Here is a 19,184-nt window from a genome sequence, read left to right as displayed (position 1 = left end):
AATCATTTTAATTAGCTTGCTTTAATGGATAATGAGCAATAAATACTTCTCAAATCTATCCATCAGGCTGCTTCTGAAAGTTGTTGATGAGCTTAAGGAAGATATAATTGGATTAAAACTTATCAAACGTTTTTTTTCCAAACAGCTGTACCTATTCTGAAACGATGTTCGCCGAAAACATCGCGGATGAAAACGTTACGGAGAAAACAACGCAAGGTGAAACCGTCATGGAGTCGCATCGTGGGAGAAAAAGAGGCAAAGAGAAAACATCGTGGTACAAGATACCGTCATCGAAAATAAAGAGGCTCAAAAACTTTGCAGTTTAAAAACATGGTTGTCAAAAAATATCGTGGTAAAAAAATAAAGTGCCTACTAATCATTGCATGACGATAACATCGCACACATGCATTTTTGAGGTTTTAAAAGCTGTAAACACATTTTCGCATCATGGAAACACAAGAAAGAAAAAGGGATATTTTTACTTCTTATTTCATATTTTTCAGTGAACTAATAAATATTTGTTGAAAAAGTAAGAAGGAAACTTAAGCATTTAAAAACTAAAAATGGGTAGAGAAAATTAATGCAACTCGTAGCATTTAATTTTAAATTTACATAGTTGATTAACAAAGGTCATTAATAAATTAATCGTTTTTATAAAGTTTTACTCATATTTTTTCATGAAAAATACAGCCTAAAAATTATTTAGAAAAAGGAAGATAAATAACTGCATGAGGTTACCTCGAAAAATTGCTTAATTAATTATCAAATTACTTTTTTTCATGTTTGTTAATCTGATATTGTTTTGGTGAAAATTATACCTTGTTTTGTTTCCGTTTATTCTTGCTTGTTTCCGTCCGTATCGCTAACATTTCTTGCTCTTACAAATCTTTATGCGAATATGCATTTGAAACTTTTAAAACCTCAAAAACACATGTGTGCAATGCTATGGTGATGCGATGATTTGTAGGTGCTTTATGTGTTACCACAATATTTTCGACGACGACGTTTTTAAACTGCGAAGCTTCTGAACTGCTTTAATTTCGATGTTTGAGAACTGTGATGTTTTCTTTTTGATTTCTTTCTCCCACGATGCTTTGTACCACAAGGTTTTCGCCTTGCGTTGTTTTCTCCGCGATGCTTTCGTTTGCGATGTTTTTGCTGCGGTATTGTCGGCTGTAATGCACAGAAACATTCATTAGGAACGACGGCGACAATCAGTGATTTAGCCATCTCATTAACAAAAATGTTACTCAGAGTGTCCACAGGAAACAGCCACTATGAAATTTAAAAAAAAAAAAAAAATAAGACAGGAAGGACTGACAGGCACAACCACGAAATTACGAGAATGTGAATGTTGCTAAGTACCAAGGATGTGATTTTCTCACATCCTTGGTACTTAGCAACATTCAGAGCAAGAACCGGTGATCACCGAAGTAATACCGATTGACAATAGAATACTTTAAGCATACATTTTTTGTGCATAATTTTAGTTATGCAAGGTAATATTTTATCAATAACAAGAGTAAAACATATTGGTAAAGATTTCTTTCGCTTGTTCCTTTAGGTAAAATCAAAATAACAGCCTCCAAAAACATTCTTTTCTAATATTACTACGTTAGGCAGAGTAAAATTAATTAACGACTTCCATAGGATTTAATGAACAAAATAAAAACAAAAAACATCAAAACTTTGGTTATTTTTTTGTTTAATTTTGCGGACATAATTAAATTATTCTCTTAATGGAAACGTACTACGCCTTTCTGTACTTGTTGTTTTTCACCTACCTTCCCCAATTATTTCTGAGGGTGCATTGGCGCCATTTTGGGGGGAGGTTGGAGCTGCCCCTTGAGTTGCTGCTGCTCTTCTTTCTTGCTCCCCTAGCATCCGCACTCTTTGCAATAAAGGCAAACCTTTGTTCAGAGGTGTGGCTGAGTCTGCACTGCTCTCAGTGGATATCGATGTTGATTCACCAATAAGTCGCCCTGGCTTGGATCGGAAGCTTGCCAAACGACCTGTTAGGACTGAAGGTAAAATCTAAAGTCTTTAATTTGATTGGTTTTAACATAAAATTTATTTTGAAATATGTGAATTAAAAAATTGCTTTGTTACAAACATTTTTATCTCAGAAAGTTTCCCAGTTTTACTTCCCTGTTCGAAATAAAAGAAGTATTGTAGTGGCGAAAAATTTTGGGTATCATAATTTCAACAAAAATACCAATTTTGACCGATTTTGAATCCAGTTGAATGACTTTTTTTGCATGACATCTGTACCTCTGAGTTATATGACTTGAACCTTGCATGAAATACTTTAAAAATATTTAGTACTGGATTAAATGTAACATAAAGTATGTTCATTTAAGTTCAGGTCGGAAGTTGCTCAGTAGGTCAGTGTTGTACTTACGGACGGAATAAAGGGCTCTTTTTTGTTTTCATTTGAAATTCTTAGTAATACAGTAAATTAAATCTGTTGGTGAGCTAACTGAAATGTCTTTTTGCCCAGTGGAACCAAAATTCAAGTTAAAATTTTGTGTGCACCGAAAGCTTTGACTTTCTGCCCATTGGAATAATTGCTTGTTTTGGAGTAGGAACTCCAATTTTAATCGCAAAAATATCTTTTTAACTGTCCTAATCTGTATTTGGTGTTTCAGGTTTTCTTTATTTCTCATTTTTTAATGAGGATGTTTTGAGTTCTTGTGTATTTTTTGTTTTCTTGCGAAGTGAGAACTGAATTGATTGAATGAGAAATATATCTCTAATGAAATTCGACGAAATAAATTTAAATGAAGTGCAGCAAAAAAGGTGTATAATTTAATAGGCCGTACAAGGAAGTCATGCGGTGTCCACATCAGACATTTTTATACGTTTTTAAAGAACGAACTATACTTTGGATGATCAGTTTATGTCTTAAATAGGTGGCTTGTATAATCAAGATTTCGTGCCTGTTATTTAATGCAGGTTCTTGCACGAAATACAGTTTGGAAAATTAAACCACCCCGAAATCAGATACTGCAAAACTTTTAATAAAGCATTTTCTTTAGCTTATAATTGATAGCAGTTGAAAAATCTTTTTAATTTTTTAATGCATTAAAAATACCCTATCAGCATTGACGTCATTAGCATTCTGGCATATTAATTATGTATAAAGGAAAAACAAGATACACGGATTATTCATCGGGATTTCGGAAGATTTGAAAGATGTAGCAAAATAGGTGTGCATAGATCAATAAGTGACAGTTAGTTTTTCCAGGACAGAAAACTTGAATAATGATGTATGCCTTCACTTCGAATCTGAATAGATATTTTTAAATTGCTAATTGGATGCGCTAATAATTATATTATAAATATCTGCATGTGTCTAATAATTTATTTTCTTTATCTTTTAAGCATGATTACGGTAGAGAGGGTACGAGAATGCGCCTGTCATATCCAGATGAGGATTGATTATTTTCCCATCACAGTTTAGTTCAGGCGTCACTGCAGAGATTATTAAGTTTTTTTTTCCGTTGCGTAAGAAACGAAAAAATTCAATTGTGGCTTCGCCAGGAATCGAGTCACAGATCTTCCAACTGTCAGCTACATATGCTCAAGAGCATGCGCCGAAAGAATGCCTTACAAAGTGAACACTTAAACAATATGAGAGCAATACTAAGCACGTATAGGTCATTAGAATGATTTAAGTCTGTGACATTCAAAGAAAAATATAATAGAAATGCTTCTAAATATCATATGTGGTTTTGAAATGTTCGGAACAATACAATGTTATGCATAGTTTTTAGGGATAATCAGTAAGTCAAACAAAACTAATCATTCCATATCATTTTAGCTCCTTTTTTGCAGATTACCTTCGAAAGATATTGCTTTTAAATGGTACCTTTAACAGCAGACATCAGATTTATTGCACTGTTTGTTTAAGTATTCCTTAAGGTTATCTATAAAGCATTTATTACATATACAAGTTTTTTAACCTTAAAATTACTTTTAAACTAATAACTGAAATAAACTGCAACTAAAATTCAACGTACCTTTAACCCCACTTGACCCATCTTCTCCTTTTAAATGCATCCTCCTAAACAAAAGAAAGATTAAAATGAATAACTATATATTAACTTGCTACTGGCTTTTGATATCTGTATTTCTTCTAACAATTATATTAAATAGGAAGAAGAATTAAAGTGCAGAAATCAAATTTGTTGGAATTGAGTTTCTAATGTACACCAATGGTTTTTAGCATACGTGTTAATTTTAAATCGAAAATAGAAGATATCGTTATAGAGATTATTTTATTTTTATCAATTGGAAACAGAAAAATTAATTATGACCTTACTGGGATTCGGACAGCGATCTTCCACTTGCTTACTTGTTGGAGTAACGCCGCACAAAAGAATGTGTTAATTTTTTACAAGTTAAGATAACCTACTAGTTTTACTTTAGTTACTCCGTTTTACGTTCCTCACTGCCATCTTAAATGAGTCAGAATGTTGATAGTTTTCTAGTTAAATGTGTGGGGCTAATACCTACTTACTTAGGATAAATAATAGGTGGCCTCCCTCACTTCTACATAGCATAACATAACATCTCAATACACTATAGAAGTAAGAAAGATAAGTAGTATTTAGAAGAATACAGCAGAGGTTAGAAGTTCGTAGTAAAGGATTATCAATACGATTGACCACACTCTCTCAATTCATTAAAAATTTTAAATCACTAAAAAGTAATCACGGTAAGTTCTTACAACAGTCAGGACAGGAATTAGCCATTAAGGAATATAAGAATGTGATTAGGACATCAAGGAAAGGGAGCACCAATAAATTTATCATTGTCTTTTGTACCTTGGAATACGTAGTGCAGCTAAACAAAATTGAGAGAGGGGAGTGACGAAAATATTGTTGTAACGAAAATGTTTCAAGTGCTTTAGACCTCTAAAAGTCTTAATCCGGTTTTGACACAGAAAAAGTTAATTGAAGTTTAAATTTTCTTGGCTTACTAAATCAAAACGTTAAAAGACTTACTCGGGAGATTAGACTAAAGGTAGAATATAAGTGAATTTGCTGTTTCTGGACTCAGTAAAAGCTTCTAAATTAAGGCTTAGCTATTACTTTTAAGTAAAGCCCACAATCACTGACTGATGATTACTTGCGACTGAAACTGTAAACAGAATTCTAATCCTTGCACATAGTAGAGGAGCTTTAAATGACAGGTTAATTTTATTATTACCTAAAAGCTGTAGAGTTTAATCAATACTTCAGTAGTTCTATTTCTTTTATGCTATTTATCTATCTTGTATTGAAATTAGTTAAGTTACACCAAACTAGTTTTTATCCAACTGCAAAAAAGGCTAACTATCTACTTAACACAGTTTAGTTAAATGAGTTAAGAAAATTTGAAACTATCGAAAGGTTAACACTCCACCAGTGTACAGTTTTTACACCCTTTGATGATGGTAGATATTACAAATGCCTTTTTCTTTTTTTGTTCTGCTGATTTTGTATGAGGGCTATATTTTACACGAATAATACGAGTTTTGGAACGTGAAATAAAGTCATATGTTTGGAATCTTATAGAAATAAAAGTTTACATTCAAATTTAATTAAATTTAAAAAATCTTTGATGTGCTGTTTTAGTGTTTACATTGATAAAAAACTGAGCCATCAAGAAACAAGTTTACTTTTATAACATACCAAAAAATTGTCACTGACCTCATTAATTTCCTAATAGAGGCATTTCTTCTTCCTGGTTGCTTCTCAGTGATTGTTATTACTTTTTCACGAGAGGCAGGGATCGGTTTCATTTCAACATTTTCTTCTGAATCTCCGCTTTTGCCACTGCAGAAATAAACATTAACTTATTCATAATGTAAACGCATATCAACCAACCAAAAACATTAAACCCATCACTGACTCAAAAGAATCTCTTCCCCCTACCAGCTGTGGGTGGAAGGACTCTTTGGCGTTTAGCCAAGGATTTGGTTTCAGTTGCTAGTACTGTGGATTGCATTGACATTGGGGATCATGCTGGAAGGAGAAGTACGGCCCGAATGATATTTTCTTAGGTAGCATTCAGATTCATCTCACAAGAAGAAACATTTTGAGTAAGTCACACCTAATCATCGTGGCTATTAGGGTACCCACCATGGCGATATTCTGTGGGGGAAAATGTCTCCTGTCCTCCACACGCTTTTGCTAACAAGGTTATAGGGTATTTTCTCCCTCCATCCAACATGCCTTCATGGTGTAACGGTTAGCACCCTAGGCGCGTATCGAGAGATCAGAGTCTCGACTAGGCCATTGCTCATTTTTCAAGTCTCCTATTTAAAAAACTCTAATGTATCTATAAGGCTAAATAATGATTCCAAAAATACGACAACAAATTTCTGTATTTTCAGGTCTTTGGGTTTGCCGGATATGAGCCCAATGCAGAATTTGTAGTTTGAATCGAAGAAATATGAGTAGAATCATGCTTATAAAATCACATGTTTATTAAATCATAATGGTGTTTCCAAGAAGTTCGTCTAGCAACAAGGCCAGCAATTTCTTCTATTGAAATTTTAATACTAAATGTCACCAGATCTCTAACAGCATCTTGTTGAATCAATGCAATTTGATTAGACATTGTTTAACACTAGAAGGAGGATTTATATCATATTTAGCTATTAGGTAGGTAATTTTAATATTTTGGACAGTCGGTATATGGTAGCTTTAAACAATTTCGAACAAGACTGTTTAAAAAATTAATTAAATTAAATATCTCCTGGAAAATGTAAAAAACCCTCTAGGTCGAAAATAATTACCGTCAAGTACATCTGATGATATTTTGCATGATATGCTTTATCAACTTGCACCGTGATGTTTGTAATGAAGTAAAAACGCGGCAGAAGTGTTTCAGATAAAAGACGTTTGAATATATTAGATTACTTGAAAAATTATTTCGTACCTTATGTTTCATTTTTTATTGCCAAAGTTCGTAAAAGAAGTCGAATAACACAAATGTTATAAAATTTCGAATTTCACATGTTAAATGTAACTGTTAAAATAATAATTGGAACTCGCTTCACTGGAAAAGAAAGCAAATGAAATTCAACTAGTAGATGATAAATAAACAGAGAGGTCTGCTATTATAAGAGCTCATGCGTGAAAATCATTTTAAGTTCTTCAGAAAATATGTCAGTCGTGAAATTCAAACTATATCTTTATTCCTGCTATTAAAATTAATTTCCTGTCCTCCATTCTTCAGTAGTTGAGATTTTATTCAAACTTTACCATTTGAGAGTTAAAAAAAAAGCACGTTTTCATTTAATGTTTTTAAGTAGAAAGAACAGTCGTGCTTTATTATGTCCATAAAAATTTGAAATAAGGGGTTTTAAGAACTTAATATCTAAACCCAAGCTCTTAATTTTACTTTAAACCAGAAAAGGAAATTTTCTCAACTAATGATACTGTTATTTTGATAAAATTGTGTTTGTTAGATTTCTTCAATACATGTTTCTCAAAAAATAATGAGACAGTATCTAAAAGGCATACCTAATCAGACTTTCATAAGATTTAGAATCATGGTGCGAATTATTCATATATCTATATTTCATCATTATGTTAAAATATTCAGAAACATTGGTTAATTGCGAGTAATTCAAACATAGATATAAGAAGGGAATGGAGTGGCTACGGAGCAACCCTTGCTACACCAACTGGTTGAAGCCTCACAGCTAATAAGTTTCCCTGACATTGTCTTTTTATAGTTCCAGTGAAATTGCTATTTACATATAATTCAATGTGTTTTTTCACGATATTAAACATGCTAATAAAAGCATTTCTTTTTAAGTAAATTGCTAAACTACTAAAAGGACTTTTAAACTCATCATAATTAAATTTTGGGAACATTAGCAGTTTCTAATAAACATAAAGAAGCTGATAATTATTATGTCGAAATCACAATGATAAGCACGGGGGAATAATTTCAAAGCAATTAGTTATTCTATATAAATATGGGTGGATAATTTAAGTGACAGTAAAGTCAAATTCGTATCCAGATGTAACATTAATAAATTATACTTTAACAGTAAAAAATTATGATCAAATTAATGTATTTTTTTCTGGAAATCCTCTAACTGTTAAATAACTAGAAGCAAAAAATAGAGACTATTTTAAGTTACAAAATCTCTTATTCCCTTACATTTAAAGACTTGTCTCATAATTCTTCATCCATATCATCAAAAGTCCGAGGAAAATTATAAAATATATTAATTAAAAAATAAAATTCAATAAATAAACAAAAAATTAAATGATAAATAAATAAATAAAATATGTAAATAATAATTTTTATATCAATAAGCATAATTTTTAAGTTACATTCTATAATTCTAAGGGAAAGACAGATTGCTATGGAGGTCATATAATGTAAGCATTTTCGTTGTGATCTTCACGATATGTGTGTAGAAATGTGTAATATGATCCTACGGAAATAATACGAAAAGAAAACGTATATCTTGCTATTACTTAAGAAACTAATAACAATATTTCACAGATTTTATTCACATTATTTGCAAAACACTATTTTCAAAGCAAAGCAGACTGGGATCTCTTCAAATTCAGTTTGATTAAGAAGAAATTAAATAAATTACATTAATTAATTAAATAATGTAAAAATTAAATAAATTAAAATATGGTTAAAACATTATTAAACATGTTAGCAAAATTAAAGCACATTCAAGAATATTTTTATTGCTAATATCTATTTAATATTTTTGTATTGCTAAATTATAAACCTAAAAATTATTCTCCTTTAAGCAGAAATAATTTATTAAAAGTTACGTTTCTTTGAACGGAACGTTTTTGGCAGGAACCCTTTTGAACGGAATTTTTTTTTTGCACACGTATATGCATCGATGTATGCTTCTGATCTTTAGATAATCTTTATTCTCGCATTAAGTACAGAATATAGGTTTTCAGCAGGATATTGATGTAGTATTTTGCAATATGAAGAATAATACATATTTCTTCCGATAATGTGTTCTAATACAAGAAAAAATAATGTGCTATCAGTGTTAATGTAATGTGCTAATAATAAATGACATTTTTTGGTTATTTCACAATAGAAATTATTATTATTCACTGTAGAAAAGCTATTTCTGGTTCTTTGCAAACATATAAAATACCATTCGATGGGAAAATGAAGCCTGTATTTTTCTTTTGTATGATTAATTAGTGAAGGCTGATATTTTCATTAGTATTGTTAAGTTATTTTCTTTCTTCACGTTCGTACCGGGTTCGTAGATTTGGAATGAATAACGACGACACTTGATGGAGTATCGAAACACACTTTATTTAGCCGATATTAATCAGGACAGCTCCAAAACACGTGTTTACAATCGTCGAAGATCTACTATAAACTCGCTGGAACAATTAACGACACAGCCTTCAGGTAATCAGACTATCACGGTGAAGATAGCTTCACTGCAAAGCATCAGAGTACAGCCCCCGAATCTACTTGGTCGTTCTCGGAACCCCACGTATTATCGAGACTCTCCCCGCTACAACTCGCGACACACTTGACGACACACAGAGCACGGCTCCCGACTCTTCGTTTCAGTCGTTCCCAGAGCTCAACACGCTCTCTCGATGAAGCACTAACCGCGATACACGAAAAGACTTTTTCGATGCACTCGACGACCCACTCGGCACTCACTGCCCGGCTGTGAACTCGTCGATCGACTCCGCACGGACTGACTAACTCGAGACTAACTATCTCGCACTAACTCTCCGCGTACCAGATGGGTTTATATAGTTTTTGGTTTGTGTTCGAGAACATTCTGGGCTAAACCGGTAAGAATTCGTTCCAGAAGGTTCTCCATCCGTCCATGGCATATCGCCAAACGGTCGATTTCTCGCCAAATCTGGCAACTCTGCCATTTTTATGGCAACCCTAAAACTGCTTTGCGAGGAAGCTATCTTACCGCGTTTGTACATTTCGTAACAGTATGAACAGCCCAAATGCATTATTCTCAGTTTAGTTCAGTTTTTAAATTTTTAGCGATAAAACCAGCTGTGCATGCTCTTATGGCTTCTGTGACACCAATATGATATCAAAATTATTTGATTTTACTTGCTTATAAATAATTCTGTAATTAATTTAAAGTAAAGTAATTTAAAATTATGTAAATAAAATTAAATTTTCATTTTCAAATAAGCAAAATTCAACTATGCTATAAAATATTATTTTAACTGTATTAGCAATAAAAAGGTTAAGAAATAACACTTAAATAACATCATATTCATTAAATCCAGCATTGCCTAATCTCCATCGTAAACTATAGACAGATACTTTTAATACAAAAATAACTCCGGTTCGGAAATTCTAGTACAGATGAAAGCAAAACGATGCGAATGGAAAGGAAAACATGAATTACCTTACGTACAGAAAGACGTACTTATGGCAGCTAAAATCCTTATATTTTGATGCATTAGTTCTTTCTGAAAATCCTGTGACAGAACAACAAATCACTGCGTAACTTTAAATAAAAATAATATCGAAAATATTGTCTAAAGTATCATCGACGCTCATAACATCCCATCGAAAACGAGGGTCGATAACTGAAAGGGACTGTGGAGTGAAAACATAGGGATTACAGGGTTTTAGATCTGGGAAACAATGTCCAATGCATCTACTTCTTAACTCCATGAATTCAGTTAGTTGAAAGAACATATATGCGGTGAAGAGATTGTTGGTTACAACGTAAGTAGAACCCAGGGTGTTTCTGACTTACCAAAGATATTACAGAAATGTCTGACTAAAATAGTGCAACTAGGAATTCACGCTTCAAATATAAGTATTTAAAGTAAAGGTCAGATTCAAGATCATGGTAGAAATCCCTCGTATCTTAAGTCAAAAGGAATATTCCGATGTTGATAGGTGCTACTTTAAAGCTCATTTGTTAAAAATAGCTCTTTACGAAGATGAGATTCCAAACGTAATAAAAGAATTGCTTTGAATGTGTAATTAAATTGAACAATTTCATTAGATTGACTTGAAATATGTATGTCCCTAAATGATAAAATGAGTCATTCTTTTATTTGTTGTAGGAAAGGATTATATAAAGTTTCCATTAAGGATATCATATAGCTAATAATAGAGTAATAACACTTCTTTTTGGTGGAAAAATTTGCTTACCTGCCCCCCAAAAGAAACTAGCTTAAAAACGATTTTTTAAAAATTATAAATAAGCTTTATAGTTTAATTAGGCTTATTTTGATTCACTCATATTCTTTGTTCTCTATATGAAAGACGATCAACTGCGAAAGAGAGTTACGCGATATACTTACCTTTCAGAGATAAAAATGGAAATAATAATTAAAGAACAAAAGATAGGAATGACGCACGTCACTTACGCCATTTCCTACATTGCAAAACCAGTTTTCGGAAATAAGGATGTATTGCAAAAAAAGAAATGTCATACGTAGGTGTCGATCGGCTCCTGAGTAGCTTCTTTAAACTTCGAACATCTTCTTTTAGCTTAGAGACGGCTGTTCGAGATTTAAGAGCACCTTTCCGCCCACCATCTGACTGGCCTTTCTTTGTAGACGGCAGATTCGCTTCCGCTGTGTTAGCACCACTTTTGCCTACATTAGCTGCAAGTCGGGCTTCCATTAAACGTTTCCGACCCATTGTCTGTAAAATGTCCTGAAAATTTAATATTTTAATTAATTAATACATTTTTAATTAATTAATAAATTGTTTAATTAATTAATACATTTTAAATTAATTAATACATTTTAAAATTAATTAATACTTAATAAATTTAATACATTCGCTGCAAGTCGGGCTTCCATTAAACCTTTCCAGCCCATTGTTTGCAAAATATCCTGAAAAATTTAATATCTTTTGCCTTCAGGTTGCATTGATACTTAGTTAAACGCAGTGCAACATTAAAATCACGAAGTAAATTTTTGTTTAGCAAACAATTATAACATTTCAGATGCTGCGTATTTCAAAAAATTTTTAATAAACTTCTCGTTCGCCTACACACTTCTCCACACACATTGATTACTTTCGTAAATAAAGCAATGCAAAATGTTACAATATACAACATTTGAAGTTTCAAAAATACAAAATAATTTATATTATAAATTTATATTATTATATACATTTATTTATATTATTATATATATTATAAAAATACAAAATTTGAAAAAATTATATGCAGCAAAGCATTAATGCTTCAAATTTTTCCCAATTTTCAACACAGTTAATGGAAACGATTCCATAAATTTACTTCTCACAATACAAGGAAACCATTAGATAAGGCGAGCGAAGGAAAACTGCGTTGAGTGACTACAATGAAAAATATGTCAGGTTATTTAGATTATGGGAAAACATTTGAAGGCTATTTACCTAAGGTGAAGGATGCCTTCGTGAAGGGTCTTTTAAGACCCTTCACGAAGGAAGAGGAGCTGTCTCGTATTCAGAGGAGCTGAGAGAGCTGTCTCGAGAGCTCTCTCAGGAGGAGCTGTCTCGTATTCAAGTTACATATCAATAAATAATAGTAATAAGTATACTTCGTCCCTAAGTTAGCTTAAATCTGAGTAGTAATTCTCGTAATGTAAATGGTAGGACGTTTGGCGAGTAATCGGAAGATTAGGAATTAGAATCTCGGCCGGGCCATATATGGTTTTTCATGTTTCTCGGTTCTAAAACCTTAACTCTCCAGTAGCTTCCGACTAAAATGTGGCGGACAGTCACCACTTGTATTCAGCGGTTGGGTTTCCTTCCTCTTTAGTTCTTTAAAAGAGGAAGAATACAAGGAATATTCTCCTTTTCTTCTGCTTGCTGTCGTGTCGTAAATGGTTGCACGTCAAGCTGGCAGTTGAAAGATTCAGAATTCGAATCCCGCTGTGGGCATAGCTGAGGTTTTGTATTTCCTATTCCAGTTAAATATATAAAAGCTCTGCAGCTTGCCTGATCATAGAAAGAAAGTTGTAGTGTCAAATTTTAGTCAAAAACCTAGATTTTTCTGAAGACGGTTAAACAAAAGTAGAGTCCTTGGGGAGTGGGACTTTTGTAGCAGGAGCTCTCAAACTGTGAACAAAGAAACTCGAAAGGTTCTGTGTGTATTCCAGAAGTCTCCTCGAACACTCTAAGAAAATAAAATAAATGAAAAAAAAAAAATCTGAAAGTCAGATTTTAAATTACGTCCAAGGGGGCGTTTTTTTAACATTTTGTCTGTTACCTTTATTTATTAAATATCATGTTCTTCGCACTTTAAACCATAAATTCAGTTCAACAGCAATATCGCAAAATAGTTTTAAAATCAGCATATCTTTAGAATTTCAAATACAGAGAGACTCGTGCGCTGGAGATAAAAATGTTTTTTCTGTACAACGTTGCCACTACTCGCTTTGAAATCCTTGAGTTTGTTAATCAAAAATTCGTTAAAAGTTTTACACAATACGAAATAGGAAACAAATTCCAAATTTCAAATTTGGGCTTCCAGATGCCCATATTCGCAGTAGGATTACGTCATTTAAAATTCGATGGCTCTAGGTACTGTTGTTTTATCACAATGCGAGGAATAGACATACATTTATACAGATTTTTCATCATTTAATTTCTTCAAATATAATGCAGGACTCTAACATTGGGTGGCAACAGTTTGAAAAGTGAAACGGACATTTATAATGAACCAACGCAAAATCGCAAAATAAAAACAATAGTTCATCAGGGTCAAAGCCCCTTTGGACTAAAAATTGAATGAAACTGAAGAATAAGAAACAAAAAGTAAATTCAATGTAAGAAATTTACAAATTACATTCGAAGCGCTTGTTATGCTGTATTTCCCGACTCTTTTAGCAGCTGATGCCTGGTTATTCCTTGACACTGAGCATTTGGGAAGCTTTTCTCTCTTTCTCGATCTTTTGAAAATTCGTGGGCTCTTCTCAAACATTCTCAATATATATATATATATATATAGCGAACATGCTGTGATTTCGTAGTGATTCTTACACGAATTTTCCATGCGTTTGATGCTTTGTGAGGTGTAGTTGTGTAGCTAATAAGTGTTCATTAATAAGTGTAATAATAAAATAATAAACTGCGTAAATTAAGGAGCTCTTAAAAACAGAGTTAAAAGCAAACTCAGACTTCTATCATGCTGCACACTAAAGTAAGGTGTAACTGTCTTGAGGAAAAGCGTTACCAAATTTGATGAAACTGCAGGTACTAGTAATATTTTTGATGGACCAAATTGCAGCATTAACTAAGGTTTAAATTTTGAATGGGTGTAAAAGGGCGTATTGGACAAAATTTGTAGCAAAATGAACGAAATTAACCTATCAATGATAGGGGAAATAACAATTTGGACACAAACACTAAATTGTCTTTCCTAATAGGAAGTATGTGCACTGATTGTGCATGAGAAAGGAAGATAATGATCATATTCCTCTTACATTAACTTCTTGGAAGAAAATAACATTAAGGTTTAGAGAAAAAATACAAAAAGATATTCCGCATCTAAGCATTGAAAGAACCAGTTGAATTTTACATTCTGACAGCTTAAGAGAAGGTGATTGAATGACTTTGAACGTGCTCATTGTGAACAAACAACTATCCAGCTTAACGGAATACGAAATGGTCATGTACTTGACATCTCACAGCGAACTACAAATCTCATTTCAAACCGAAGTCTACCGATTTTAAGCTGAATACAAGATGGACTCAAAATAAGAGAAAGCAAAGTTACTGCTGCTGTCTTCTTGAACTACAAATCCCCGTAAAGCAGTTTATAGAGGTACCAAAAATAATGTATACGATCCTCGTCAGACATTTACCTGAAGTTATCAAAAAACATAAAACTAGGAATTTGTGCAGAACTATAGGTGTATATTAAAATTATTCGTGCTTTTTATGATGTGACTTAGTTTAAGTTTACAGAGTAATTTTGTTGCATAATAGTAAAATTAAACTGTAATTGCCTTTTATAACAAGTAATAAGAATTAAAAATAAAAATTAAGGAGTGAATATGTATTTAAATTATATGAAATGATTAACTTGCAGGAGCCGAATCTTTTGTAAATGACCTAAAGGATGCTCACAACAATAATGAAAAATATTTATTGTACTCCAAATTTAGTTAAGATTCACTCTTTTCCCCCCTCTCCAAAGCAAAGCCCTATGAAGAAATTAATTGATTTTATTGAAATTTAAATTTGCTTAACACTCATACATAGATAATGAAATGATTAAAAATTGAAGGCCATAGGAGGAACCAATGGATAGAAATAGCACATTAAATGCTTAAATCTGCAAAACTGGTTAAACCTTCTGGCGGCGACGATTCTTATAAACTTTGAGGTAAGGAGGGATAAAGGTTCCTAATATCATCCTGCGATACATTCTTCCAGGCATTCCTCAATTGTTACTCCAGATCTGGGACATTTGCGCGAATCTGCCCGCTTACCGTATCCCATATATATGCTCTATTGAATAAAGATCTGGTGACATTGCTGTGAAAGAAGAGTTTCAACAGCTCGCAGACAGTACAGAGATATGCGAACCGTATGAGGTATAGCATTATACCATTGGAAAATGGTTCCAGGATGGCGTGTCATGAAGAATAACGCAAACAGTAGCAGAATGTCATCAACATATCGTCGAGCCTTTTAACTTACATGTAAAATGATCAGAGGTGACATGCTGTCGTAAGAAATAGCACCCCGCATCATCACACTTGGGGGTAATGGCTGTGTGACTGTAAAAGAAAGAGTATTTGAGACCGCTGGCCCCTCCCCACAGGAATCTAATGGTCATCTGCTCCAAGAGACTGAAGCGGGATTCGTCGCTGAACTTTATGCGTTGCCAGCTGGTTGGTAGCTATGATGATCGGCTACAACACTGCCCCAGATGACTCTGTGGATGTTGTAGGTTTGAGTGCAAGTCTTAAAGGCCAACTAAGAGCACAATCCCGCCTCAGCCGAGCGCCATGAGATGAATAAGCCATTGGGGGGTATTTAAGAGGCTGTAGCCCGTTGGATAGCCGACAATGATGCCTTAGGGTAGTTTGAGTCTGTCTCACAATTATCGAATCTTGTCTCGCATTCGTGCATCATTCATTTTCCAAGGCCTTGATTCTGCCGTTGAGTACCTTGTAGCAACCATTGTTGCTAGGAGTTTTGAACAGCTCACGTTGCAACCGGAGGCCTATTGCTTGTTAACACCAGTCCGCTTTACGCATCTTTACTATGGGACCACATTTGAAGTTGTCCAATTGTCTATAAAATCTTCGACAAAATCGTAACAACATTATTTGTTTGTCTCCAGGGAATTGCAACGCTGACAACGAAAAAAGTTAAATCGTTTGCAGTTATTACCTGTTTTATACGATGCTAGTTGAGCAGTAGAAACGCAAGGTATGACCGAAGGTAATATTCATTGGCCTTGAAAACATAATCATTTGCATACTTGGTATTAGGGAATATGCATACAAAAGATTGAGATGATCGTTATTTTTTAAGGGTCTTAGTTTTGTTTTAAAAAATTGTATTGGGCTTTGAAAAAATGTTTATGTATTGCTTACATTCGATAAAATGACGCTGAGAATAAACTGAGATACTACGATGAATTAAAAAAATTAAATGTAATTTAATTTAATGGGAAATAACAACTGGTTAGATATCTCTTTACATTATATTCCTTTAGGGCAGTCCGCATGATGGCTTAGTCGTTATTATTGTCATAGATCTAAGGCGGAAAGTCATTAATTCTGTTCACACTTGTGGAATAAATTTTAAGCTGTAGCCAATCAGAGAGTATAAAGTTCCTCATGCGTGAATGTGCAACTGACTCAGCGAAATCGATCACAGAATATCACTTCGCGTTTCTTCTCTTCTAATAGGTTCTTATACCGGATTGTCAAAACAATGAACAGTTAGAATATTTAAACAATATCATTAAACCAATTTCTGTAATCTAGCATTATTTCGTTGCTACGCAACGAAGTTCGGCTTATCTACATTATGAAGGCAAAACCTTCGTGAGAACGCTTCATCACTTTATAACCTTTTCCCTGGCCCTTCACTGATATTTTTAAGCATCATTAACTTGTAAAGCATATGACAGGTCTAAGACGGCTCCACTAGAGGAACTGATTCTAAGAAAGGCTTCGGGGGAGGGAGCAAAAGGTTGAGAACCGCTGGCTTTCACTAAATTTTTCAAAAATGCTGCAGTAAAAGCATTAGATATAAAGAAATCAGATGTAATCATTTTTTCAAGCAAAATTATGTTTTTTTTGGTGCCAGAAAGATTAATATATTTAAGGGAAACAGTAATGTAGTCATAAAGATAGATATAGTCATTCAGGGTTCAATGCAAATATACACTCTGTCACAAAAAATATGCACCCAGAAGAAATCGAGCCACAATCACGAAACTCGGCAGGAATGTAGTCTGGCAAGAGAAATGCAAATCATTTAAATTTCGATGCCAATTGAGACAAGGATGAGCGAGCTATGCGCATATGAGATGCGCATTTGGGAGAGTTTAAAAGCATGATTGATCACGCCGTAGAACTATTCCAACGAATCTGTTGACTTTGAATAGTCGATATTGTGACTAGATATGCCTCTGAGACGTAACCGGCGACTGTACGAACAGTTGACTTTCAGGCATCCGATGGTATCAAGTAAAACCACTCGGAGACAACTGGTCGACCCTGTTATATGCTGCCGAGGTCCAATCAGACGCCTCGCCTACCACTGATCAAAGGAAATTTTGACTGCCCCACATCATAGGCAGTGTTGACTGGATTTTTGCCGAACTCGGGCAAGCTACATCATCTGGAGGCATCTGGAGGCGTGTGATCATCAGCGATGATCCCGATTCAGTCTCAGTGCTGATGACCAATTCACACGTGTGAGGAGGTGGCTAGGCTAGCGATCAAATCCGTCATTTGTTGTCGAGCGGCATACGGCGATTATACAAGGTGTGACAATATGGGGAGTGATTTGCTGGGACACACGATTACCTCTAATCATCCTTCAAGACACTATGAGGTTCATAGTCACTTGGACGAAATTTTAAGACCGGTCGTACTGTATATTCTATCAAGTTGTCCAGGGGCCGCTTTTCATCGTGGCAAGACAACGCTCGTCCACACACTGCGCGACTCTCCCAACGTCTTCAAGTATATGACGTACTCCCGTGGTCTGTCATGTCACCAGACCTATCTCCAATAAAGAACATTTGTGAAATGCTTGGAAGGCCATTATAGCCACCACGGAACATTGGTAAATTAACTGCCCAATTGCAAAGATTATGGCATGATCTTCTGCAGGGGCTCATAGGTGATCTACTTGATTTGATGCCACGCAGTGTTTCGGATTGTATACGAGCCAAAGGTGACTATACTAGTTACTCATTTGTTACAATGTTCATGCCATAACTTCTTAATAAAACGATCTTTTGTTCTGAATTTGTAATCATTCGTTTATCTCCTCATACACTACATACGTGTTAAGTTTCGTGACAGTAGTTCGTTTCCTTCTGGATGCATAAGTCTTTTTGTGACAGAATGTATATCTGAGTGGGGCACACTGTTAGCATATTTTTTTTTCTGGACTAACTTATTTACATCTTTTGGTATGCTGTCGAAGATAAATTAGGATTATTTAACTTTTTATCTAAGCGATAACTCGTTACTTAACGAAATAATACTATTTAGACTAGAGATTTAGTAATAAGGATTGGTTTGTTGTCTTGAACAATGCTTATAAGATGACACAGTGAAGTTATTTATACAAAGACATGAGCACGTAAAGTTATCTATACTGTAAGAATGGTGTACAACCTAGACTTCATAAATAAAGTAGTATAATAGTAGTAAAAATAGTATAATTGGTTTTTAAAGATTAAAAGAATAACAACTTATTTACATTTAAAAGAAAAATATTTAACAGTTAACATACAGCACGATTTTCCCTTTAAAATTTCCTCTCTCAGTTAAAATTATATTTATCATTTAACTGTATGATGACAGACAACGCAGTCTTATTAATTCAGACTGCTCGAGTTTTATATTTTACGAGTCTGGCTTCTAAATCTAATGCAAAACATTGTTATAAATTTTGTATTTAGTTAGATATTTTTGGTAGAATTATAATTAAAATTGTTTTGTTTCCCCTTGCAATACAACGCAAGACGTATT

The 19,184-nt window shown here is 33.8% G+C and overlaps 1 protein-coding gene across 1 annotated transcript in view; it reads right to left on the bottom strand.

Annotated features, from left to right (window-relative positions):
- LOC118194750 (uncharacterized) overlaps window positions 1-19,184 on the bottom strand; it is a 631,198-nt gene that overhangs the window by 68,491 nt on the left and 543,523 nt on the right. The window contains exons 14-17 of the mRNA XM_085810543.1: window positions 11,447-11,670; window positions 5,697-5,822; window positions 4,023-4,066; window positions 1,785-2,021 (exon numbers count right to left, since the gene is read on the bottom strand). Of these exons, the coding sequence (XP_085666669.1) occupies window positions 1,785-2,021; window positions 4,023-4,066; window positions 5,697-5,822; window positions 11,447-11,670 (631 nt within the window). The remainder of the gene's footprint in view (window positions 1-1,784; window positions 2,022-4,022; window positions 4,067-5,696; window positions 5,823-11,446; window positions 11,671-19,184) is intronic.

Source organism: Stegodyphus dumicola, chromosome 2 (genome assembly GCF_044657685.1).
Source record: "Stegodyphus dumicola isolate Sdum_Otavi_A_Nest chromosome 2, ASM4465768v1".
Taxonomy (NCBI): Eukaryota; Metazoa; Arthropoda; class Arachnida; order Araneae; family Eresidae; genus Stegodyphus; species Stegodyphus dumicola.
Note: the sequence above shows the minus strand (reverse complement) of the source record. Positions and strands in the feature narration are given on the sequence as shown.